A 24,250-nucleotide genomic window follows, 5' to 3' on the forward strand; every position below is an offset into this window, starting at 1 on the left:
GTCTGAGTCTCCAATGGGTGCTCACAGTCATGTTGTGGGGGACAGGCCAGGGAGAGCAGTTAGGAGGGCACACATGGTCCAGGAAGAGATGGCCTGGGCTAAGGAGGTTGCTGGAGGGGATGACAAGGGAGTCAGAGAGTCATGTGGGTAAGCACATGGAGATGTTAGGGATCAGGTGTGTGGTGCCAGGAAGCACAGGGTGAGCCTGGCAGGCTGGCAGTTCCCATTGGCAAGTAGGTGGGTGACGTTGGCAAGCCAAAGATCGTATCACCAAGTTGAGTGGTGGTGCCTGCAGGCAGGTGGGTGGTGCCCGCAGGCAGGTGGGTGGTGCCAGGAGGCAGGTGGGTGGTGCCCAGAGGCAGGTGGGTGGTGCCTGTAGATCCGCTGCCCCCTCCTTTTTGCTGCCCCCTCCTTTTTATCTTCTGAAGGGGTCTGCGCTGCCCTTCTACTTTTCTCGGTCATCCTCTCCAGCCCTGGGGTCTTTGGATTTCTCTTTGGCCTTCTAGCCCTGGGTATCTGGGATAGGGCTAATGCCATTAGCGTGGATGATTTCCATCTGCAGACTGGGTTGCCCTGGCTGTAGAGCCGTTCCCTCCCGCACCCCAGCCCGAGCCCTCCAACCCCTTTGCCCTGCGCAGGACCCGACTCGTTGCACCGTTACCTTTGACGGAGTGCTTACCACGGGCCTAGCTCTCTGCTAAGCCATTTAACACCACTGCATTTAAGCCCCTCCGTGTGTTTTTACAGGAGAGGAAACTGAGGCTTGAGGAGGTCCCCTTGCTTCTTCAAGTTCCCTCAGCGAGTGACCTGGTTGGTCACTAACCCTGGCCCCTGGACTCACGTGCTTTCAGCAGAGACACTCGACTGTTTTCTTTGCCGGTGTTTTCTCCTTCCCAGAAAAAGAAAAGACCAAGCTGCAGAAGCAGAGAGAGGATGAGCTAATCCAGAAGATCCACAAGCTGGTGCAGAAGAGAGACTTTCTGGTGGATGATGCGGAGGTCGAGCGGCTAAGGTGAGTGTGGGCTCCTGTCCCCGCGCACCAGGCTGCTGGAACGCAGGCTCGGCTTCCTCCTAAGCCCACCTTCTGCTGCAGGGTCTCCCAGTCTGGCCTGACAGGTGTGGCCTCAGCAAATGCTCCCAAACACTGGATCCAAATGAATCGCCAGCCTTGTGGCCTGAGGACCTGTTTCATGTTCAAAGGAAACTGGAATCCAGCTCCAAAAAAGTCTTGCAAAGGCCTTTGGGTCTTAAGTCAGTGTCATTCGAGGAGGTGACCGGGCAAGAATTACGTCACATAACACATGGCAGAGCTTCCTACACATTCTCTTCACTGACCTTTCTCCCAAGGCAAACTTTTCATCAAGGCACCTTCCGGAAACTTCCATCGGGTTTCTGCAGAAACCCTGCCCCCTGTACTGACTTGCTTCCTTCCCTTCCCTGCCTTCTCCACTTCCCAGCTTCATTCTTTATCCTCCCCATGGTGGCTCCAGTGCCCCCTTCCTAGCCCTCAGTCTCCTATTTGCAGATGCACCTGCCACTTTTTCTGGAAATCTGTGGGTGCTGGAGCCCTGGTGCACCTGCAGTCCCCTGACAAGGCCCGCATAGAAAAGATGTGAATGATGATTCTCGAATATTTTTGTCCTGGAGCAGGGCCTTTGGAGCCCTCTGCAAGGAGAGAGGCTCACAGGGCCTCCTTCAACCCAGAAGGCAACTTCTTTATTGTCTGTGTCCTCCTGGGTCCTCCGAGGCCTGGAATGCACCTTGCCTGGCTCAGCCAAGCTGAGGAACGCTGCCTTCATTCCTGGTGACCCTCGGAAGAGTTCAGGTGACTTGCTTTCTGACTCTGGCCATGAACTTCATGGGAGCACAGATGCCTAGGGTGACTCAAAGGTACAGGGTCAGGAGAACCCTCAGCTCGCAGAACCCTCAGCAGAGGCTGAGTCTTACAGTGTCCCTGCTTCTGCGCTGGGATCTCACCTTGGCCCCAGGGAGACAGTTACTCCATTGCTGATAGTGTCTGTGCTTCTGAGCAAGTTCATGAAACACAACATGCACACGCCATATACGCGTAACACACAACAACATGCACACCCGCCACACAGAACCCAGGGCAACATATATGCCCCAGCCACACCCAACACACAGCGTACCCACACCAGCCACGAAGCCTGACACGTGGTCTCACACAGTTGACCTCTTGCCTCATTCCCTCTGTTCCTTAATGCTTTCCTTGCTTACTTTATTTTTCTCTTGTCTTTACACACCTATGTCCACAGGGAGCAAGAAGAAGACAAGGAAATGGCGGATTTCCTGAGAATCAAGTTAAAACCTCTAGATAAAGTAACCAAATCTCCAGCCAGTGAGTGCACATGTTATTCCTCGTCCTCCCCCCATCCAAGAGAAAAGGAGATTTAAAAGAGGTCCGGGAGCCAGAGGGGGAACAACAAAATGCTATCTAGAGAGCAACCTTGGGTGCAGGATGGCATTGGGCAGGGCCAGCTTCATGGGCAAGGTTGCTGTCAGGTTGCTCAGGCCCCGATGCCTGGAAGGGGGCGCTGTGCTCGCTTTCATGTTCTGCTGTTGCTCTCTTGAGATTCCTAATAGTTTGGGAATAAGGGGCCCCGCATTGTCACTGTGCACAAACTGTGCAGCTGGTCATGGTAGCAGCTGTCCCCTTACCAAACACGGGCTTCATGGATTTCTTTTCTTTTTTTTTTTTAATGTCTATTTATTTTATTTTATTTTTTTACATTTTATTTATTTTTGAGAGACACCGTGCAAGTGGGGGAGGGGCAGAGAGAGAGGCAGACATAGAATCCGAAGCAGGCTCCAGGCTCTGAGCTGTCAGCACAGAGCCCAACGCGAGGTTCAAACTCACAAACCGCAAGATCATGACCTGAGCCGAAGTCGGACGCCCAACCAACTGAGCCACCCAGGCGCCCCTAATGTTTATTAATATTTTTAAGAGAGAGAGTCTGAGTGGGGGAGAGGCAGAGAGAGGGAGACACAGAATCCTAAGTGGGCTCCAGCTCTGAGCTGTCAGCACAGAGCCCAACGCGGGGCTCGAACCCGCGAGCTGTGAGATCATGACGTGAGCCGAAGTCCAACACTTACCCAACTGAGCCACCCAGGCTCCCCCGGCTTGGTGGGTTTCTTAGAAGGAGTTGTGTGGCCACTGAGGCCAAAAGGTGGGGGCTGAGGCTCAGGGAACTCTGGCCTCTGTTGACAGAGCAAAAAGGGTTCCGTGTGAAATCAGTGTGGGAAGTGCTACCTATCTGACCCTCTGGTGCCAGTGTCCATTAGCATATAAAAGTGGTAACAGGTCCTGCTGTCAATGACCCGTTATAAGAAACAGATGCCCTATTCAAACTGGCCCTAGCAAAAAGGGGGCTTCAGGGGCTGGATGCTGTTAGAATGCCCTCGCTTTCCTGCCTTTTCTTATCTCTGCCCCTCTCTGCATTTTCTCCTATTACACAGGCTTCTTCATGGGGCCCGAATTCCAGAACCAGAACTTAGCAGCAGCAAAGCAATACCATCTGTTCTTTCTCCTCATACCCAAACACATCAGTCTCAGAGGAATATTCTGATTGGCCCTTCTTGGATCGTGTTCCTACCTCCTAGGCCGTCACTGGTATCAGGCTGGGATGCTGTGATTGACCCACTCTGCATTGCATGCCCACTCCTGTAGCCACAGGGACATGTACTGTTATCAGAGGTGAAGGGACTGGAAATCTTGCTAGGAAGACAAAACCCAAAGGCCGCCACCATCTACTATGGCCATAAACTCAGTTTTTCCTGACCAGCTATTAACATCCCATGAAATATGGTTGTGGACTGCGAGGGAATAAAGAAAGAAGAAGGTCCATTCTGCAGGCCCTTAATATCCCAAGGCACATAGTCCCTACCAAAATCCAGCATCCTCAGGGGACTGTCTCTTCCATGAAAGGCAAATTAGAAAAACTCCACCTAACCGTGTGGAGAAGGAGCAAGGAAACTTGCCTTCTATACATGGTGCTGGATAGCAAAAAATCTGGCAAGAAATCAAAACACCAAGCCTTCACCCCATGCAAGGGGCCAAATGTCCAAATTTACACTATTCATCTAGTGCTGGGATCCAAAGTTGAAAATTTGAAACTAATATAAAGCCAGTGAAGGGGCACTTGGGTGGCTCAGTCAGTTAAGCATCTGACTTTGGCTCAGGTCATGATCTCGCAGTTTGTGAGTTTGAGCCTGCATTGGTCTCTGAGCTGGCGTCTGGAGCCTGCTTGGGATTCTCCCTCTCCCTCTCTGACTGCCCCTCCCTGACTTGTGTTCTTCCTCTCAAAATAAATAAACTTAAAAAAAGAAAAAACAACAATGAAACCTCTAATCCCAACAAAGCAAATGCAATACTGTTCAGTAGGGACCCTTCTGTATCCCATAATATGTAACCCATAGATAAAACAACCTCCGTGAAGATGAGCTCTCAATAAAAATTTAAAACCCATGAATAAATGAACCACTGTGAGTGGAGTCACCAAGAGAATGTCCTCCCAAGAACCAGAAATAACAAACTATCTAAGAGACAATAAAGTAAGTATATTTAAAATAATGAGAGATAAGAAAAGGGATAAAACCCAAAATGAAATAGCAGGATTGCATGAAAAAAGAATAGGTAGATTTACAAAAATTCAGCTTTCTAAACAAAACCATCTAGGGTCATGGAAGTAAAAACCCAATGGGTTAAACACAGCTGAAGGGAGAATTCGTAAACTGGAAGACAAAACTGAGGAAATTACCCAGCATGTAACACAAAGACACAAAGAGATGGAAAATGTCTTCCAAAACATGGAAGATAGAATAATAAGGTCCAACTTATTTCTAATAGGCATTCCAGAAGGGGCGATAACGGACAAGACGTAGAGGTATCTGAAAAGATGACGTATGAGCATTTTCCAAAATTGAAAGACGGGAGCCCTCAGATTGAAACAACTTGGACAAAAGTTCCCATGTATCCATTCACCAAATACTCTGAATGCCAGACCTTGTGCTAGACCTGGCAGAGAACTGAATAGGATAAGAGCTAAAGTCTGTGGTTGGAAGCTGAGGACTGAACACCACTGGGCCCACAGGGAGGTGGGAACAGTCACTGGAACCATATAAAACACATGCCAGCTCTCCACAACACCTGATCTGTGGAGCTGGAGCAATGTCTGGCCAGGAGTTGGGATGGGACAGGGGATGCACATGGTCAGGGCTCTCTTCATCTCACCTCTTCCTCTCTCCCTCTTTCCCGCTCTCCCTCCATGCCCCTACCCTGCTGCAGGTTCCCGAGCAGAGAAGAAAGCAGAACCCCCACCTAGCAAGCCCACAGTGGCCAAGACTGGGCTGGCACTCATCAAGGATTGCTGTGGGGCCACCCAGTGCAATATCATGTAGCCCCCAGTGTGGGGTGCCCCCGGGGCCGCGGGGACCCCGCCTCCCACCCTCTTGTCTTCATAGCCCCCATTTCACTGGGGCCCAAGAGCTCTCCAAGGTGGAAGGGGTTGAAGGCAAGCCTGTGACTGCCGCCAGGGGCCGTGGGCGTGGCGGGCGGGCCCGGCCGCCCTGTACAGAGTGTAGCAATAGGGAGTCCCTCACCGTCGCATGGCCCTCCCCAGAGCATGCCAAACCCAGGACTCTGTCTCACTGTTTATCCAACCACCAGGAAAGGCCCTCCCTTGAAAAAGTGTATCTCCACTTCTACCTATCTATATCTAACCCACTGTGCGAATGAACTGGGAGAGGGGCATGATCCCCAGGTGTGTATAGTCGTGACTTTTCAACAATCTAGCACCATGTTGGACACATCCCCCATCCACCCTCCTAGCTCTGCTGTCAGGCCTGCCCCACATGGGCACAGCTCCCGTCCCCCGTCTGTCCTCTCCCAGGGGCTGTGCTCTGGAGGGCTCCACACAGTCCAGACGTCTTGGAGACAAGAGGGTCCATCCATAAAGATTGAGCTTGTGTGTGGTGTTGTGGTTATGTCTCCTGCTTCCTCCCTTCCTGTGTCTGGGCACGGTTCACATCGGGAGTGTGTTCACCGGCTCTTGGCTCTTCCTTCCCTTGCGATGTCTGCCCCAGATGTGTGGAGCACAGTGGGGATGAGGGCCCAGGCTGGAGCACAGCCAGTGCTCGAAAGAGGTAGCAGAGGGCCAGAGGCTCCGACACCAGGCAAGGGCAGATGAGGAGGGGACCCAGAGCAGATGCTGACCCAGGCTCTCTCCGCCCACCGGGGACCACCGGAGGGACTGCCAGCAGGACGCCACTCACCAGCCTAACACACAGACCTCTGGAAACAGCAGCGGCGGGCGGGAGAGGTGGCCTGACCCAACTGTGTCCCATCATTCGGTGGTGTGTTTTAACCAGCCTAATAATTCCACCTGTGTAACTTGATGTACATTTGCTACAGCCAGCTCGGCACAGCCCATGTGACCTCTCTGTACGTGTGTGTATGTGTCGTGACCGGCCTAAAGTAGTTAGCGTAACTCAAGATGTGCTGATGTGCAATCATCCATCGGAGAAAATAAAAATGGAAACCACGTACACAGCATTTTTAAAGTTTTTACTTTTCTTCTTGATTGTGGAAGTAACCCAAGGACACAGTAAACCATTTTAAAAGTAGAGAAAGGATAAGGACGTTGTTTGTTTTCTGTTTTTATCTCCCACAAATTTTCCATCTAGAGACCACGCTGACATTTGGGAGAGTTCCTTCCAGGTTTTTTTTTTTTTTTTATGCTTTTTTGTTTTGTCTTGTTCCCATGATTGGCATCATATTGTACCATTTATAACCAGTTTTCCTTTCTCATTTAGCATTATTATCACTATCGTTTTCCCACGGCATAAAAAGCTGTTTGTAACATTAAACGCTCTTCATAAATATTCACAATGGCTGCTTAGTAATCCATCTTGTGGCTATGACTTTATCTAACCATTTCCTTCCTATGGGACATTTAGGCTACTTCTACTTTTTAAGTCTTATCAAGATGTCACAGAGCGCCTGGGTGGCTCCGTTGGCTGAGCGTCCGACTCTTGATTTCGGCTCAAGTCATGATCCCAGGGTCGTGGGATCAAGCCCTGCCCAGGGCTATGCACTGAGCATGCAGTCTGCTTGAGATTCTCTCTCTCTCTCTCTCTCTCTCTCTTTCTCTCTCCCGCTGCCCCTCTCCTGCCCCCCACCCACCCACTCTCTCTCTCTTAAAAAAAAAAATGTCACGATAAACATTCTGGGGGACAGAGAGAGCTTCATCGGAATTTCTGATTTTTCCTTAAGATAAAAGTAAAGTTCCTAGATCACCTTTTCCAAAAATATTTGTAAGTCAAAAGTTAATCTGAATGTCTCTCCAGTCACAGCAGCTTTGCGGTTGACACAAAGTCTCTCTGACGGAGGACCCTGTAGCCTTGGGTTTCGCGGCCCAGTGGGCAACACGCCCTCAGCGCCTCCCGCCATCTCAGATGTGTTTCTGCCTCAGGCCACTCCCTTTTGCCACCACGCTGGCCTCAGGGGACCCGGCGTCCTCCTTCACTGCCTTAGACCAAGCATGAAGCCGGACTGTATGAGCTTCCCAGGGCTCCCATAACATGGTGACCTCAACCAGGGTGGCTTAAAACAACACACATGGACCCTGTCACAGTTCTGGAGGCCAGAGGTCTGAAACCAAGGTGTGGGCAGAGCCATGATCCCTCTGGAGCCTCTGGGGAAGAATTCTTCCTCACGGCTGCCAGCTCCCGGGGGCTCTTGGCACTCCTTTGTCTTCCTTGGCTTCATGACTACAGTCTCTGCATCTGTCTTTACGTGGCTTTCTCCTCTGCATGCGTATCTGTGTCCCATCCTCTTCTTATAAGGTCCACCTTAAACCCAGGACGCTTTCGTGTCGATCCTTAGCTCAATTCCTTCTGCAAAGACCCTGTTTTCAAACAGGTCACATTCTGAGATAGGAATTGTCGGGGGGGGGGGGGGCGGGGGTCGCGATTCAAGCCACTCTACAGATGTTTCCCACTCTTGCAATAAAAACCGCTGCAAAGGGTCCGCTACTCTCGCTTCTTTGTAGAAAACATCGGTCTGGAAGGCCTGATCTCAGACCAATTAGAGAGCAGTCACTCACTGATCCAATGAGCCGAAGAAGATCGAAACCCTCATAAAAATCCTGCCTCTAGTACATCCCCCTGAGCCCCGGGGTACACCTGACTTATGCTCCTGCTATTTCTATTGATTTGTTTTAAACAAACAAAACAAAACAAAAACCCATCATTTATTCAGGCTTTCGCACAAGGGCAGAAGAAAGTAATAATTCAAGATGCTGCTGGATCACCAAGGCTGCCTGCAAAGCCAGGAAATCTTGCAAACCCAGACTCACTTGTTCTGGATCTGGAGCAGGAAAGATAACACAAGAGAAGCATTTACTGAGAGCTACATGTGCATTTTCTCAATGGCTCTTCACATCAACCCCAGAGGCAGATGTTCTCGTCACTTCCACATATAGATGAGGAAGTGGTCCCAAGTCCTTTGAGCGATGCCCTGTGGGTTGGTGGTGGTGGAATCCCCATTCAACCCAGCCCTCCTCCTGTTGCCTCCAGAGTCCTTTCTTTTCTCACCAGAATTTAAACAAATCTCTCCCATTACCTACCAACCTACCAACCAACCTACCAACCAACCAACCAACCAGCCAGCCAGCCAGCCCTCCCTCCCGTCTTCCCCTGCAGCCACCACCGTCCTCTCATCTTCACGGTCTTAGTTTTGAGAACTGTCCGCCATTATGCTATTTCCATTTCCTCATCTCCAGTCCGGTCTTCAACCTATTTCAATCTGGTTTCTGTCACTCTCTTGTCACTGACCCCTCGCACCAGGGATGTCACCACGTAGCTATGAAGGGAAGGAAAAATCCTTTTCTTTTCCTTTTTCTAAATGTTTATTTATTTTTGAGAGGCGGGGAGGGGCAGAGAGAGACACAGAATCCGAAGCAGGCTACAGGCCCTGAGCTGTCAGCACAGAGCCCAACGCTGGGCTTAGACCCAGGGACTATGAGATCATGACCTGAGCCAAAGTCAGATGCTTAACTGACTGAGCCACTCAGGCACCCCAAGGAAAAATCCTTTTCTTTATCCATCCCAGGTTCTTCCCCTGGGGCCCTATAAATGAGATTCGTCAAAGACAGGAGACTGAGAGAAGAACAAGCAGGAAGTTATTAACACATGCATTGCACAGGTACACATGGGAGCACCCAGCAATGAACAACCCAAAGAGGTCCTTAGAACATATTACAGCCCAGCTGGGCTAAAAGGAAAAGGGGTTTTGGGCTTCCTGTGGGTGGGTAGAAGGCCAGGAAAAGTACGGTAAACAAGGGTTGTTTAGTAAGGTTTGTTACGCAGATTTAAGATCTGCCTTCTCCACGGATCAGACTGTCCCTCCTCCTGGTATGGGAGGAGGAGACACAGTTCACAAATGGAAATTTCCTTTATAAATGGTGGTCTCCTTTACGAAAGGAGAGCTTTCCCTGCACTTGCTGGTTCTCCAGGGCCTTTAGCTCAAAATAGTCCATACGCCAAAGTGGCATTTCTGGGGGTGGAGTATTCTGGCACCCCCAATTTACATCCAATCCACGCAGCCCCCACGGTAGCTCCCTGGGGTGTTATGACGCACAACGCCAACACGTCCCATTCTCTATGATGAAGTTTTGGGGTGATGGTGGGGTGGTCCGGAGACAACGGCCAAGAAAGAATTCCTGAAGCTGTCTTTGGTGCAAAAAGGTGATTTTATTAAAGCACAGGGACAGGACCCGTGGGCAGAAAGAGCTGTGGTGGGGTTGTGACGGGAAGTGTGACACGTAACTCAGTATTATACTGAGTATAATACCCTCAGGTTGGGAGGGGCTTAGGGATAGAGTAAGTCTCTAAGGTATTTGGAAGCAAGGTTTCCAGGACCCTGAGGGGCTAACTGTTGCTAAGGAAATGTCATTTATTACCCTTTAGTAAAACCTCAGTCATGAGACCCTTCAGATATCTATCGGGGGGCCATAAGCTTGGAGTATGGTTGCCTGCATATATCTTGGAGGAGGTTGAGATAAAGGAAGTTTCCAAAGGATTTTTTTCTATGCTGACGTAGACTTACAGGATCCTGGGGGGAGTCAGGATAATGTTAAGCCGAGATTCCCTTTTGCCCCTAGCAAAGTGTCATCAGTGAGACAGCTGAGCTTCTAGAGGGAGGGGGCTCTGCCTGTTTCAAGGACTTGTCAGTGGGTCGTAGGCAGTAAGGGGATTTAATTTCTCCTTTGCCTTTGTTTCCCACATCGCCGTGGCAAGCACTTAAACTACCCTTGCCTTTGTTCTTGGGTAGCCGGGAGTGTCTGAGGAATATCACACACGTCCCACCTGCGGAGGAGGAAGGGGTGCTGGGGGGGGGGGGGGCGGGGTGCTGGGGGTGCTGTTAGCCTGTACTTTGCCCTCAGCTTGCCCCAGGCTCCCTCATCATCTAGGCGAAACTTCCACCATGCGGGAGGACCTCTCTCCAGTCTCCTTTCTCTCGTCCTTGACCTCAAGCCCGGCTCTCAGCATTCTGCTCCTCCCTTCTCCTGGCCTTAGATGGCCATGGCCCCCGACTGCTCCCGGAGTCTCTCTTTCACCTAGACCTTTCTCCCCCCTGTACTCAGACTCATTTCCCCCAACTGCTTCCTAGGATCTCCATTTGGAACCAGAGTAGGCACGTCAAATGTGCCGTGTCCTAGATCAGGGGTCAGTCGACTGTCCCATCACTTGTTTTTGTAAATCGAGTTTTATTGGCAGATAGTCAAGAGCATTTGTGTCTATGGTGTCTCTGGCTGCTTTCAGCTACAACAGCAGAGTTGAGTAGTTATGACAGAGACCTCCTGGCCGGCCAATCCTAAAATATTTACTCTGGCCCTTTACGAAAACGTTGGCCAACCCCCACCCTAAACTGCTTCAGCGTCCCCTGGTGTTTCCCATCTCAAGAACGACTGACCCAGGACTTGACCTTGACTCGGCCGTTCCTCCACACACCCACCCGACTGCCGCGTCCTTAGCTTCCGCCTCCTGAGTTTCCCCAGAGTCTGTCCACACCACAACGCCCCCAGTGTAACCACCGTCACCTTTTGCTTCATCAGCTGCGGTGGCTCGTCACTGGCCTCCTCAGCACCCGTCACGCTCCACCCAGCGGCCGGCTGATTTTCTGAATAACGCAAACGTAAATGTCATTCCCTCTGTGAAATGGCGCCCGCGTCTTTAGGGCGAGATGCGGCTTCTCCCACGCGGATGAAAAGGCCCCCCAGCACCTGCCCCCCGCCCTCGTCGTACAGGCTTGGGGCTTGGGCCCGGTTGGCAACGCTTTACTTGAGGCCCAGCACCTCCGAGGCCTTTTCCACCTCCAGCGTCACTGTTCGCCCGGCTTCACACCCCTGCTCACACCGTCCTTTCAGGGAACAAACTGGAGGAGCAGCAGGAACACCCAGAGGTTCTGCAGCATCCACAGAGGTCCCGCGACCTTAAGAATTTGGTCAAAGGGGCCCGCGGGATGTGGCCACGTCCTGAGTCAGGAGGGCTGGGTGAGCGCCAGGGGCTGGGGCAAGACCCTCAGGAAAGCTGGCTTGAGGAACAAACGCCAGGTGGTTTTTCCATTCGTCTGTGTGTTTAATGCACCCGGTGAAGGCAGCACCCGGCAGGGACCGGGGGACACGGAAGAACAGGGCAGGTGCGGTGCTGCCTTCCTGGAACTTGCGTTCCAGTGGGGGAGACGAACGTCAAACAGGAGGGCAGGGCTAGGCCTTCTCACCGGGGTTAAATCTGAACAAAACCCCCGACCAGCAGGCTTAGCAAAAGGGCAAGTAACCTAGGAGGCGACGAAGGGCTCGGCGTGGAGTCAGCCAGCCGGGGTGAAAAATCCCAGCCGAAGCCCTCCCGGGTGTGCCCGGACGATGCCTCCCTGCTCTGCACCTCCGCGTCCAGCCCTGTCACATGGAGAGAGAACAGTGGGGCATTCGCGGGACATGAACTACGTGGGATGGCTTTGGGGCAGTGCACGTGGTAGATAAGGCACTAACGATGCGCTTAGAAAAGCGGGTTCTTAGGAGCCACGGTCAGCCCAAGCCTCGCCGGGGTTCTTGGGGGGCCTGGGGCAGAGAGTAAGACCCGCTAGGGCCTGCCCTCGTGAAGCTGACCGTGAGCAGACGGGGGAACAGGCGACAAGAGTCGTCGTAACGTGAATGTCACCTGAAGCCCCGCTCCCCTTGCTTCTCCAAGATGTCCGCACCTTCCCGGGGCTTACGGTCCCTGAGTCACACATGCCCTGGACCGCAACCCCCACCAGCTCTCCACACCCCTCACATCCCTTCCCACGGCTGTCCCCTCCCTCCTCCCGCCAAGTCCCACAGGAAACTCACCAGCTTTCCCCACTCGCCGCAGAAGGCAAGCTGCACAGGACTTGGGACGTGAAGCCGACCTTCCAGAATGCTTACGGAGGTGGGTGCGGGTCTGCGTCACGGCCACACACACCAGTGAAGATGGGCCACTCCTTTTGCCACCAGCTCTGCCTCCAGCCCCCACGGGGCTCACGTGTGTCCCCGGCCTCCCCATCAGCAACTGCCCTCCCGCTTTATTGAGACAGTTCAGCTCCCTGTCGCCCTCTCGCTGACCTCACTCCAGGCCCCGTGGCGTTTCCAGAGAAGCCTAGGACACTGCTAGCCGGCCCCCGGGGCCCCCTCCGCCCACCAAGGTTTATTTCTCTCCCGAGAAGGTGTATGTGGCTCCTTGACTCTCCGCCCACAGGAGAAGCAGCTGTGGTGGGTTTCGCGTCTTGACGAACAGTTGTGGGCTTTCTGTCCCCCTAGGCCAGCGGTAAAGCACAGAGGCGGCGGGAATGTGGGAGGGGGCAGCTAACGGAATAGGGGGCCACAGGGCTCTGTCGGGCAGATTACTTGATCAGAGCCGATCGGGAGACTCCTGACGGACTGGTCCAGGATTCCATTTCTGGAAGAGCCGAAAACGGTAGGGACGTGCCGGTTTGGTGGCACGGAGCTCAGCATCAGCAATTCCATTTCGGGCCTGTGGTCCTGTTTTTCTAACGGTCACATGCCCAGCCCCGAGTTCCTCGCGGGGCCAGTGGGGGGTTCTTTGCTTCAGTCCTCGAAGCCTCCTGTTCCCACTTGGAAACCTCGGCGCGGAGGTGGAAGGCGCGTGAACTAAAGTCGGTCTCTCGGGGCCCTTGCCTGGCTGTGAAACTTGGCTGCCGGCCCTCGGAAGGTTTAGGGCTGGGACCCCTCTCCTCTCACACCAGGAGCTCGACTGGGTGTCTCAGGCCTTCCTCCTCGGTCACTCCCTCATTCGTCAAATACTCCAGGATCACCTGGGCGCCTGTGGCTTGCTTCTTCTACCTGACTGAAGTTGGCAAGGACCACGGGAGGCCCCTCCGTTGATGAGGTCACATTCTATGAGGCTGGCTCCCTCTTAGAGGACTGGAGGAGGTTCTCCTCCCGGGTTGGATGAACTAAGCTGCTGTTTTGAGGGATCCCATGTGGCAGGGAACGCTGGATGGCCTCCAGGTGGCTTCCAGCTGACAGCCAACAAAACCCGGGGCTTTCGTCCTCATGCGTGACGGGGGGGGGGGGGGAGATGGGGGAGGTCGGTGGGGTCAGGACTCAGAGTCCACGTACATGTACAAAACCCTATTATCCTCCTCACGTAGGGAAGCGAAAAGGGATTTCTTTCCCGATCCCACGTCTGGGCCACACACCAGATTCAGAGGCTGCCTACACCGAGGGCAGGGTCCCTGCAAGCCTGTGGGTCACTTGCCTGCACTCACTGTGAGTGACATCAGAAACTCTGAGGGAGGGGGCGCCTGGGTGGCTCAGTCAGTTGGGCGTCCGACTTCGGCTCAGGTCATGATCTTGTGGTTTGTGAGTTGGAAGCTCGCGTCAGGCTCTGTGCTGACAGCTCAGAGCCTAGAATCTGCTTCGGATTCTGTGTCTCCCTCTCTCTGCCTCTCCCCCACTCACGCTCTGTCTCTCAAAAATAATGTTTTAAAAATTTCAAAAAAATAAAATAAACTCTGAGAGACAAAGGGTGGGAAGCGGGAGTGGGGGGTTCTCCCATGCCAGGCCCTGCATCTGGGAAGGCTTTCGGGCAAGGGGGTTAGGAGAGGCTTTCCCAAGGCCGGAAGAGACGGCTCCGCCCTGCCCTTGACCCCCCACAGCGCTCCTGGCTGGTTCATACTGTGGCAGCCACCACTTGCTTTCCACCCACACGTCCTTCATCCTTCCTCCTCTGTGCTCCGAGTTCCCCATTTCCAAATCCTTCCTTCCCAGGAAATGGGAATTGTTCTCTTCGCCTTGCTGAGCAAAGTACCAGCCCTCTATTTCCGACTTGAGATCTTCTAAGCTCCTGGCCTTGTGCACCTGAAAAGTGAGGGGGGGGCGGGGGGGGGGGTTCTCTCTTTCCCGCCATTTCCATCATTTGCTGACCCTGTCCCAGAGACGACCGGCTATTTCCTCCTGTTTCCCAGGGCTGCCAGCCTCCCAGGGAGACAGTCTAGAACTTTCCTGGGAAGGAGTAATGCAGACAAGCGAATTGGCTCGGTCTTCTCTGCATCTGTCCCCAAAGACTGGCATTAGGGGACGCTGATGCTGTTAACCAGCAGACTGCCCATTATCTCCTATTTATCGTGGGAGCGGGTGGTAAAGGAGTGCAGGCCAGGTAAGAAAGGAGTGGAGGCCACCCTGGCCGCCGGTTCATGGGGCAGCGAGTCAGGGGGCCCGCTCCTGCTCAGGCCCAGGGCCAACGTGCGACCCGTCCAATCCACGGCGTGAGCGGAGGCTACGGCAGGTCACTGGTACGGGGAGCAGCGGGGATGTTCCTGAGCCGCGACTCGGCCTCTGCCCACATGAAGCAGCTAGAAAACAGGAAGAGAAATCCCAGAGCACCACGCTCCTCACGGTGGTGAAGGGAACCGCTAGGGCAAAGCTTCTGGAGCCAGGTTCTAAATGTCGACACCCACCTCCTGTGCAAGGAGAGGGGGGGCCTTCACTCAGCTGGCCATCTCCGAAGCCACCGCCTCCACACCGCGTGGAAATGCACAAGGAGAGAGGCAGTGCCCATCGCAAATCCCAGTCCGGACCCACGAAACCTCCTTGCCTCCCTCAAAAGGGGTACGGTGGCCGCCCAAGGTTTTCCGCAAAGGTTTGCTGCCGCGGAAGATGTTCGGAAAGGATCGCCAAGGGCTTTTAAGAGCTTTTTAATGTTGGGCTTTAAAAAATAATTGTACTTCATGAAGAAGCAATTTATCCAAACATTCAGGTGTCTTCTGGGTGCTTTCAGATTCCTGCAAGGGGTCACGGTGGTCTCAGGGGACGGGCTTCACAGTGGAATCTGTGTAAGAAGTCTTTTCCCGATGGGCTTATTCGGAAAGCATGCCCAGGGAGTGGCCAAAAAACAAGGTAGCCTGCAAAAATGGATTTCTCTCACAGGGACAGAGATCTGAGGGATTATCTCAGGCTTATAACCAGAGGGGGTTTGCGGCTACTGTCATTCGCCCCACGTGTGATCATGCCTGGAACTCGGCTGGAGACCCTGGACGGTCCAGAACACGAAGCACCAACAGCGTGGCCACCGTCCAGGGCCGTGTGCCAAACGGAAAGGGCCGCTGAGATGTCAGGTTGATGTGCTCTCCCTGACAGACTTTTCAGAAGGGGTGAGAAGTTGGGGGAACCCAACACGGAGAGAGGGCTGGACTGGCCTTTCGTCCCACCCCACAAACAAATCCCACATCAACTCAGAAAACTCCAATTAGATGCTTGCTTTGTAAAGTTTATTGACAACTGTTTGGTCCCAACACACAAAACAGCACTTGAACCACAAAGAAAGTGTTGAAACAAAGTAGACAGTTAAGAAAAACATCTCTTCCCCCAAGCCCAATCCAAAACAAACAGTGCAAGATGGGAAAGGGGGGTTTGGTGACGACTTTTTGTCTTTTTTTTTTTTTTTTTTTTAAAACAGATAAATCTAATCTGGTACATCTTTCCACCCAGAAATAAAGAATTTCATTGTCTTAATTCTCATACATCATCTTGTCACATCATTTAATTAAGCCTCTGGATAAAAAAATAGATCACGATCAGACTGGCCGTTGTGGAGTACATCACCGACACACCGAGCTCTCGCTGTGTTCTCTCACCTTCCAACAGCGACCGTTAGAGTCACACACGCGTCCCAGGCTGACTGGTGACCCCGGCGAGCGGTTCGGTTCGACCAGACTCCCACGACAGCGTACGTCTGCAGGCTCTTCTCCGTCTGTTGCTCAAAGAAGCCGCTCTGAGACTGTCCCTAAGTGACTTGTAATGGTACCTCTTACGTTTTTAAAGTCAATCCCGCATCTGCGAGCAAAACTAAAGTCCAAGAGTGCAAACTCAGCCTTAAGAAGTCTCAGGATAAGGCAACTGAGGTTCTCAACACCAACTTTATTACACTGTTTAAAAGCTTCTTAAAAAAAAATTGCACATCTGTATTCGACTTCCTGCCGTCCTATGTCTGTAGAGGAAATGCCTTCGTTCCCAGAGGGTTCGCAGAGGGGCCATAATGCTTGGAAGGCTTTTCCAGTGCTGTTCCATCTCGACTGGGGCCATGTGTGGAGAACTGAGAATCACTGGCTTCATTTTAGAGATTTTGGGGAACAAAAACCTGACTTGTAAAAATCTCTCTCTAGCCCTTGTTCTGTGGCATTTTATCCAAATGCTGGCTATGAAGAAATCAGAGCCCACTCTCCGGCCTTCTAGGAATTACAAAATATGAACAATTCCCCCAAAGAAACCATCTCCGTAGCAGAAGACCTTAAGCCCACGGGTTCTCTCTGCTCTATGAATGAATCCGCCTTTTTGCCCAACAAATACAACCCATTGTAAATGTCAGGTTTCTCCAGGAGGGGTGAGAGGTCACCGTCACCGGATGCCTCTGCCACCTCGAGGCGAAGGTCATTCCACAGGGCAGTGCTCCCTCAGAGGCTGGCTTTTCCCAAAGGGCAACATCAGACACCACAAAACAACCAAACATGCTTCCAACAACAGCGAGAAGTAACAGTAAAAGCGGACACTCTTAAAAGACACGGAGCCAACACGCACGCGCACACACATGCACTCGCGCAGAAAGCTTCCCGGCTACCGAAACCAGGTTTAAAATGACAAATACAAGGTTAAGATGATCAACCTTGGCCTTCACACGTATAGATAGAATTCTGTCTCTTCCTAGTGGAAAGAGTATCGGTATCACTCCTGTTAACGCACCCCCTCGGCTCTGATTTGTAATTTATGCATTTCATGCATATTTTAGGAAATCAGACTCTCTTCCCAACATTGCCTCTCAACACACAACACTGTGTGCTAGAATTCAGATGCTGACTTTCAATTCATGACACCAAGGCCATCTCCTTTTCCTTAACCCAATGCCTATCAAACTGGAATGGAACATAAAAGGGAAGCTTAAAACATCCTCAACGTCCTAGAAAGCTCCTACGTGGAACCCTGAAGCGGAAACATTTAAAAATTTTCGTCATGAAGCCACATTTGTCAACTACAGACATAGTTACAAAAAACAAAAGAAACCAAGGCACGCTTACAAGTCACATGGAAGCTAGGAACCTTCCTAATCCAACGTGAAAACACATTCTCACCAGCTCGCCCGCCCTTCTGCTTCCGTGTGTGAACGCACAGGCTGTGGAGCAGGCTTCAATGCAAAGACACACCATGCACTTGATTCAGACTGTCTGGAAACACCAGGAAGCAAAGGCTCAGAGGCTATCTTGTGCTACATGTAAGATTCGACCACGGGTGTGGCTTGAAGGGAAGTAAAACCACTCCCTTCGAGCTGAGTTCTCACTGCTTTCTTCTTAGAGAACATCATTACATTTCGTGATAAGAAAAACTGGGTAAAATATATTAAGAATTCTTTAACAAATGCCAGGAAGTTTTGGGGTGGCTTTTCTTGTTTTTTTTCCCAAATAATTAGGGGAGGAAAAAAGAAAAACATTTCAGCTCAAGGCTGTGTTCAATGTAAAAGAAACAAAACGTTATGGGATACATCTAAAGATGAAGTAAGTGGCTTCTAGGGGGTTTTCATTCAAACAGAAAAGGCTGTGTTTTTTGAACCCACTTTTGTGTGCAGAATCAGACAGCGTTTCCCCATCCTAATTCTATGTTCAAAACGCGAGTCAAAGCTTGGTTATAGGTGCAAAGGAAAAATTGGCTGCCAATTTTACTCTATTTTTGGGTTGCTTTTTGGCCGGGCTTTCCACGGGGTCCTTGCCGAGCAGGGACTCTGAGGTTTCCGAGGAGGGGCAGGGAGGCACTGGGGCAGCTGCTGAGACGCAGGGTGAGCTGGACTCGGAGGCCGGGTTTTTGTTCTTTACTGGTACTGGAATTTCAATGCTCTCTTCTTGGTTTAAAATCATGATTTCTGTAAACACAGAAAAGCAAACCCCTTCAGTTCTAGGACCTGCCAGACATGTTGGTTTTTAGTTTCTCTCTAAGATTACCTCAAAAAATGTCTTGTAAAACTTTTTTAAAGTTTATTTATTTTAAGAGAGAGAGAGAAAGAGAGCAGAGGAGGGGCAGAGAGAGAGGGAGAGAGAATGCCAGGCAGGCTCCGTGCTGTCGGCGTGGAGCCCGACGCCGGTTCAAACTCACGAACCGTGAGATCACGACCTGAGCCGAAACCGAGTCGGACGTTTAACCTACTGAGCCACCCTGGGCCCCTCAAAAGATGTTTCAAAAACAACCCACCAAACATCATGCCCAGGTCACAATGTACGTACCAGCTATGTGGTCACTCTGAGTCACTTAAAGTCACGTATTTTATAAACTGCACATCGGCTCTCCCGGGAATGAGGTTTTAGAGAACGTCATTTTGGCCAGAACTCAACAGCCAATGGTTCAGAAACATTTTTTTCCCCACTCTGGATCCTCTGCCCAATCATTCTCTCTGTCAGGGAAAGACCCACCAGCCTCCTGGGACCCGAACACTCTCACACCAGGAGGGACCTCAGTGTCAGGAAGCCCCGGGCCCTTCCACGGACAGAGGACAGCACTCTGCGTGGACCTAAGGTGGGCAGAGACGGGGAGAGAGCTGCAGAGTCGGGATCACTCTCAAGTACCCAGACACTGAAACACAGCCGCTTTTCCGGCAGTGTTTACAGGCTGCTCTTTCTCTGGCTGAGCCCCAAACACTTGGCCCGCTATACACACAGGGCCAGTTTTGCTTGGAAGAGACCCCCCGCGTGTGTAAGGGGCTCTCGCACCGAAGGCACAGAGAGGAGAGAGGGAGAGTCGGGATGCAGAGCCCCGGCTCCCTGCTCAGGCCGACACTCAGGACAACAGCAGACGCAATCACATTTGGGCCCCTCGTCACACGCGCATGGGGGAGCCCACGTTTACTAAATGCACCACAGCCACAACCCCACGGAAGCATTACTATCCACCATACGCCCCTCTAGCTGTGCCTCCTTGAGACAGACGGACGCTCCTGCTTCTGTCACAGGTCACACCTTCTAGGGGCAAGAGCCACGTGTATGTTTCCCCTCCCACTTTCCAGATAAACAGCCTCAGTTCTTTCACTGGGCAACACGAGGCTGTGCCTGGCGTTCCCCGGAAACAGTACACAGAGCGGAGAAGAACTCGTGATCGACGAAGGCGACAAGGAAAGGGCCTCGATAGAGGCGGTGGGCCATCCTCTGTGGAGGCCAGGTGATACAGAAGCAAGACAAGAAGGCTGGGGTTCAAATCCCGGCTCAGCCACTTCCCAGTCCAGCAGCCTGGGGCCAGCGTGGTCTCCAGTGGCGGCCCAAGCTGCACCCCTCGTCACCTGCCCTGCAAGGCTGTGGTTCTGGTGAAGCACGAACATGTCTGTGAGCCCAAGCGTGGGGTCAGGCACAAGGGGGACACGCGGGGCCGGCACCAGGTCGGTGCTCCAGGCGGCCAGCTTCCCGTCCCTTCTCAGATCACTGTGCAGAGCCCAGAGCTCACGTCACAGATGCCCCCCCCTCCCCTGCTCACAGCCTCACAAGGCCCGGGGACGCGGGGCAGCCACCCAACTCTAGGCCAGACCGGGCTGCCGCGTGCGGCTGGTGCCAGGTGCGCCCACGAGCCATTGCCCTTTACGTAGGCGGGGAACACACGCCCAGCAAGCCCTCCACACGCCCCCTTGGCCTTGTCCACGGCCCAGCTGCATCAGCCCTCCAGACCCACCGCCTGTCCGGGCCTGCCGCTCCCTGAGCCACCCCGGGCTGTGAGCCTAGTTTTGCAGGAAGACTGACAGGAAAACAGGGTCCTGAATAACCATCATCAGTGCAGGTATTTTTGTGCCTGAAAAACCACAGGTGCTCCCCACCTCCATCTAACGTTTACCACACTGGCATCATTCTTTTCTCTTTTAATCCACAGAGAAAACCCCTGCGACAACACAGTGCATCCTACCAGAAGGCGCTTGAGGGTGCTCCTCAAACTGAATGAGATCAGCAGACTGGAGGATGACAGGATCTGGTCTCAGCTGAGGGGACGGCAGGCATGACGGGACGGGCGCACACAGGAGGTCCACGGGGGAGTCGTTGGTCAGGCGGAGGAGCTCCTGCTCGGTTTGATGGGGCCCTGGACAGAGAAGGCAGGCGTGACTCTACCGTGAGACTGTGCCTGAGGCCTTCTTTCCCGGCCTTCAGGACGAAAAAGGCCAGGAAGTACTCAAGAACTCTCAGTTAAAAAAAAAAAAAAAAAGCCATTAACAGAAAGGCCTTGGTCACTCTTTGGTGAGGGAAATGCCACAAAGCAGTATTTCCCATTCTTAGGAATAGCAATCTCCTAAGGGCTGTAGCCAAAAAAAAAAAAAAGCGGGGGGGGGGGGGGGGTTCCACAATCGGCTTCTAAAGAGGAGAAACAAGAATCCGCAGACGGTGTATAAAGTAGTTAAATGAGCCAGAGCTCCGAACCGGAAGAGCTGAACCCCGGTTCTGTCACTCCCCAACTGAGTGAACCTGGGTAAGTAAGCCCTTTAACCTCCCAGAACTTGGGTCCCTCATTTGTAGACTGGAGGCAACGCGTGACAGCTGAGGGCACAGAGCTCCTTCAGGAGCTCTAGAAAGTCTAACACGCTGCACACGTGAGGCGCTGGACACGCACAGGCCACGGCAACACTTCTAACTAGCGACTAACGCGGTCGTATGAAGACTGAAGGCGCATACACAGCAATGGACCCACCCAGAACCCTTACAATAAAGTTAAAATTGCTACAGGGCTCAAGCCAGCTTCTAGCCAGAGAAGGTTCCACATAAAATCTAAGTGAGCCACTGTTGTTCTTAGTATTATTAATATATTATTATCCAGTCTTTCCCAGGGAGATCCTGTGACAAAGACTATCCTTGACCCAACTTTAGCCCAGGCCCTTTGAACCCTCTTCCCCACAGGCCTTGACCTTGACCTTCCATGTCTGTCCGGTCCTTGCCAAGTCTGCTCTTAGCAAATATCTTGCGGGGTTTTGTGAGAAATCGCACCCCTGCTCTCTGAACAAGGTCCCCAATTCTCCACCCCAGATGTCCCCCCTCACTCTGCTCCTTGACTAAAACATCCCCACCCACCCCACTTTTATTTTAAGTTTATTTATTTCTGAGAGAGAGAGAGAGAGAGAGAGAGAGAATATGAATCCCAAGAAGGCTCTATACTGTCAGCCCAGAGGCCGACATGGGGCTCGAACTCACAATCCCTGTGATCACAACCTGAGCCAAAATCAACAGTCGCACACTTAACTGACCGAGCCACCCAGTCACACTGCTCCCCTCACCCTTGTATTCAGAGCTGAGTTCGATCTCCCTCCTCTAGTGCAGCAGAGCTGACCCTATTGCCATAGTCTTAAAATACCGTTTTAACAAGTGTCCAAGAAATTTTGTCCTCGAACATCTGAACTGGGCTCACATATTGTCACTACAGGGGCGTCCACGTGCTTTAAGAGCCTTAACCGCTAACCATAAAATGCCATCAAAAGCAGGCCAGGTTTTCAGGTACCAACTAAACGCCGGACTGCTTTGGAAAATGTAAGAAGACTTGACTTTAACAAAGGAAAACAACCCACTGTGGTCCTTTTCCACCCCCACCCCCTACCCACCCCCAGCCACTTGCAACATTTCACAAGCGTTGTTCCGTTTTTCGACGCTTACCATCGCTGCCTGCTCCAAGTCTGAGTTCCGGGGCTGTGCAAGATTCGGGCGCCGCCGGGATGCGCTCTGTGGCCGAGGGCTGGTCTTCAGGACTGACAGGGGAGAGCCCGAGTGAACTCACACGGCCTGGAGGACCAAGAGGGCCCATCAGAGGGAGAAGTCGCTGAGACAACCGGGGTTTCCGGGGCGGGGAGGGGATGGGTGCTTACTTACTTTTCATGTCATTTTTTAACACTACAATTCTCTTATGACCATGTCCTTTGATCCAGACCACCTGCACACAAGACATACTACTGGTTAAGCAGGGGAAAAGGAGAGGAAATAAGTCCTAAATCCAGGCAGAACGTGACCAACTGTGCTGACCCGAAATACCTCACAAGTTAGAAAGTGACGCCAAGGAAAAATTTTCTATGCTTCTTTTAGCTTTTAAAGTGATAGAAGCTGGCAGAAACACGTCCCTTACAAGAAGATGCGTAGTCTAAAAACGGTGAGACTCAGCTTTAAAAATATGCTTTGCGGCTCTTCCAAAGACCATCTCCCAAACGCCAGTTCTGGTCTATTAAAGGAGACAGTTCTCACAGGAGAGCCCTTACTTATTTTTCTAGTAAACATACCCTAAGAGGATTCATGGAGATGAATCAAAGCAAGTCCCCGGTCCTACTTCTGAAACGAAGTCCTCTCTCCACGTCCTTAGCAGAGCAAGAGCGGAGCAGAGGTCCTTGGCTCCCTGCACCGCCCCACACGCGCCTGTCACCGAGCCCCCGACCTCAGCCTCACCAGGTCCTCCCTGCCTCCCCCATCCCTCTCACACAGGTGCGCTTTGGGTGTCACTCCTACCTGGACTCCGGCCACGGCCAGGATCCTCGCCAAGCCCTCTCCTCCCCTCCCACCGGTCCGGGTCGCAGCAGTGACATTGGTGCTTTCCGCAGACAAACCTGAGTCTCCCCCCTGCCCTCCCCTCCAGGCCCTCCCGCTCACCTGAAGGAGGAAGGCCCCCGCAAGTGAGCTCCTGCTTCACTGATGGGCCCCTGCCTACTTGTAAATGCCCTGAACCTTCCACACTGCTGGTCACTACCCTGCATCCGCTGACGCAGCCCCTTCTGTCACAGGGTTCAGTTCTACGCATCCCCGACATCTCGGCCCTAGAACGAACCCCAAGCCCGGGCATGGGCCCTGCTCGTGGTCCCTTCTCACTGCACCCAAAAATGGCTGCACCGACCGCACTGCCTCATCACCTGCTCAGGTGCCCTGACCTCACTCCATCACCTAATCACCTGGCAGACAGGAACTTAAAACGGGCTCGCAGAATGAAGGAGAAACGCTGAAGTCATTCATTTTATGCCAATGGTATGTTTTTCAAAATGCCCGCCACGTCATCGACCCGGCAGCATTTCCACCTCCTGTGCAGGAGACGGGCCTGGGGCTGTCCCGGAAGACGCTCTCCAAGAAGCTCGGCAGACACGCACCTGAGGGATTGCTCCCAAGAGCTCCTCCACACTACTGTAGCCGTAGGTCTTGGGTTGCAGTGTTTCTCCGACATACTTGGTATAGGCCATGGAAAACTCATGGAGAAAAAGCTGCTGGTAGTGGTAAGTATGGAGTAGAGACCGCACGTTCTTGGCAAACAAATACAGGCTAGTGAGCTTCACACACTCCTCTGTCTTGTCATTAGTAAAAACCTGGCTCAAGAGAAAAAGACGAGTTAGAAACTCCCAGAGTATTGGCCTTGCCCCCCAGGGGTCCGGGCCTCCAGCTGAGAATGAAAAGGCACCAAGTCAACTTGAAAAGGGACAACAAGCCAGGGAGGAGGAGGAGGGGTTCATCCAAGGATCTCCTCAGAGAGAAAGCAGTGCCTTGAGCAAACCTTGGTTCTATCTGTGCCTCTAAGCCGGCAGAGGTCTGAGGGAACTGTGTGTCAGAATGGAAGGAAACTAGCCAACCTGGGGTCTCAAACAAGGAGGCAGTGAGGAGGGAAGAGAGCTGCATCAGACGGCAGGGACTGAGCCCAGGGAACTCGCACTCCCAAAGTGGCCTTCCAAGGAACAC

General features: G+C 52.4%; 2 protein-coding genes across 7 annotated transcripts in view; one reads left to right on the plus strand and one right to left on the minus strand.

The window, feature by feature from the left end:
* Positions 1-5,589, plus strand: part of BMERB1 (bMERB domain containing 1) — a 121,156-nt gene extending 115,567 nt beyond the window's left edge. Inside the window, exons 4-6 of the mRNA XM_030301277.1 lie at positions 898-1,012; positions 2,277-2,359; positions 5,306-5,589. Of these exons, the coding sequence (XP_030157137.1) occupies positions 898-1,012; positions 2,277-2,359; positions 5,306-5,418 (311 nt within the window). The 3' untranslated portion in view covers positions 5,419-5,589. The remainder of the gene's footprint in view (positions 1-897; positions 1,013-2,276; positions 2,360-5,305) is intronic.
* Positions 5,590-15,804: 10,215 nt separating this feature from the next.
* MARF1 (meiosis regulator and mRNA stability factor 1) overlaps positions 15,805-24,250 on the minus strand; it is a 40,123-nt gene continuing 31,677 nt past the window's right edge. For all 6 annotated transcript variants that reach the window (XM_030301274.1, XM_030301272.1, XM_030301273.1 and 3 more), the window contains exons 23-27: positions 23,671-23,883; positions 22,418-22,478; positions 22,205-22,330; positions 20,478-20,648; positions 15,805-18,462 (exon numbers count right to left, since the gene is read on the minus strand). In XM_030301274.1, the coding sequence (XP_030157134.1) occupies positions 18,218-18,462; positions 20,478-20,648; positions 22,205-22,330; positions 22,418-22,478; positions 23,671-23,883 (816 nt within the window). In that variant the 3' untranslated portion in view covers positions 15,805-18,217. The remainder of the gene's footprint in view (positions 18,463-20,477; positions 20,649-22,204; positions 22,331-22,417; positions 22,479-23,670; positions 23,884-24,250) is intronic.

This window comes from Lynx canadensis, chromosome E3 (genome assembly GCF_007474595.2).
Source record: "Lynx canadensis isolate LIC74 chromosome E3, mLynCan4.pri.v2, whole genome shotgun sequence".
NCBI classification, from domain to species: domain Eukaryota; kingdom Metazoa; phylum Chordata; class Mammalia; order Carnivora; family Felidae; genus Lynx; species Lynx canadensis.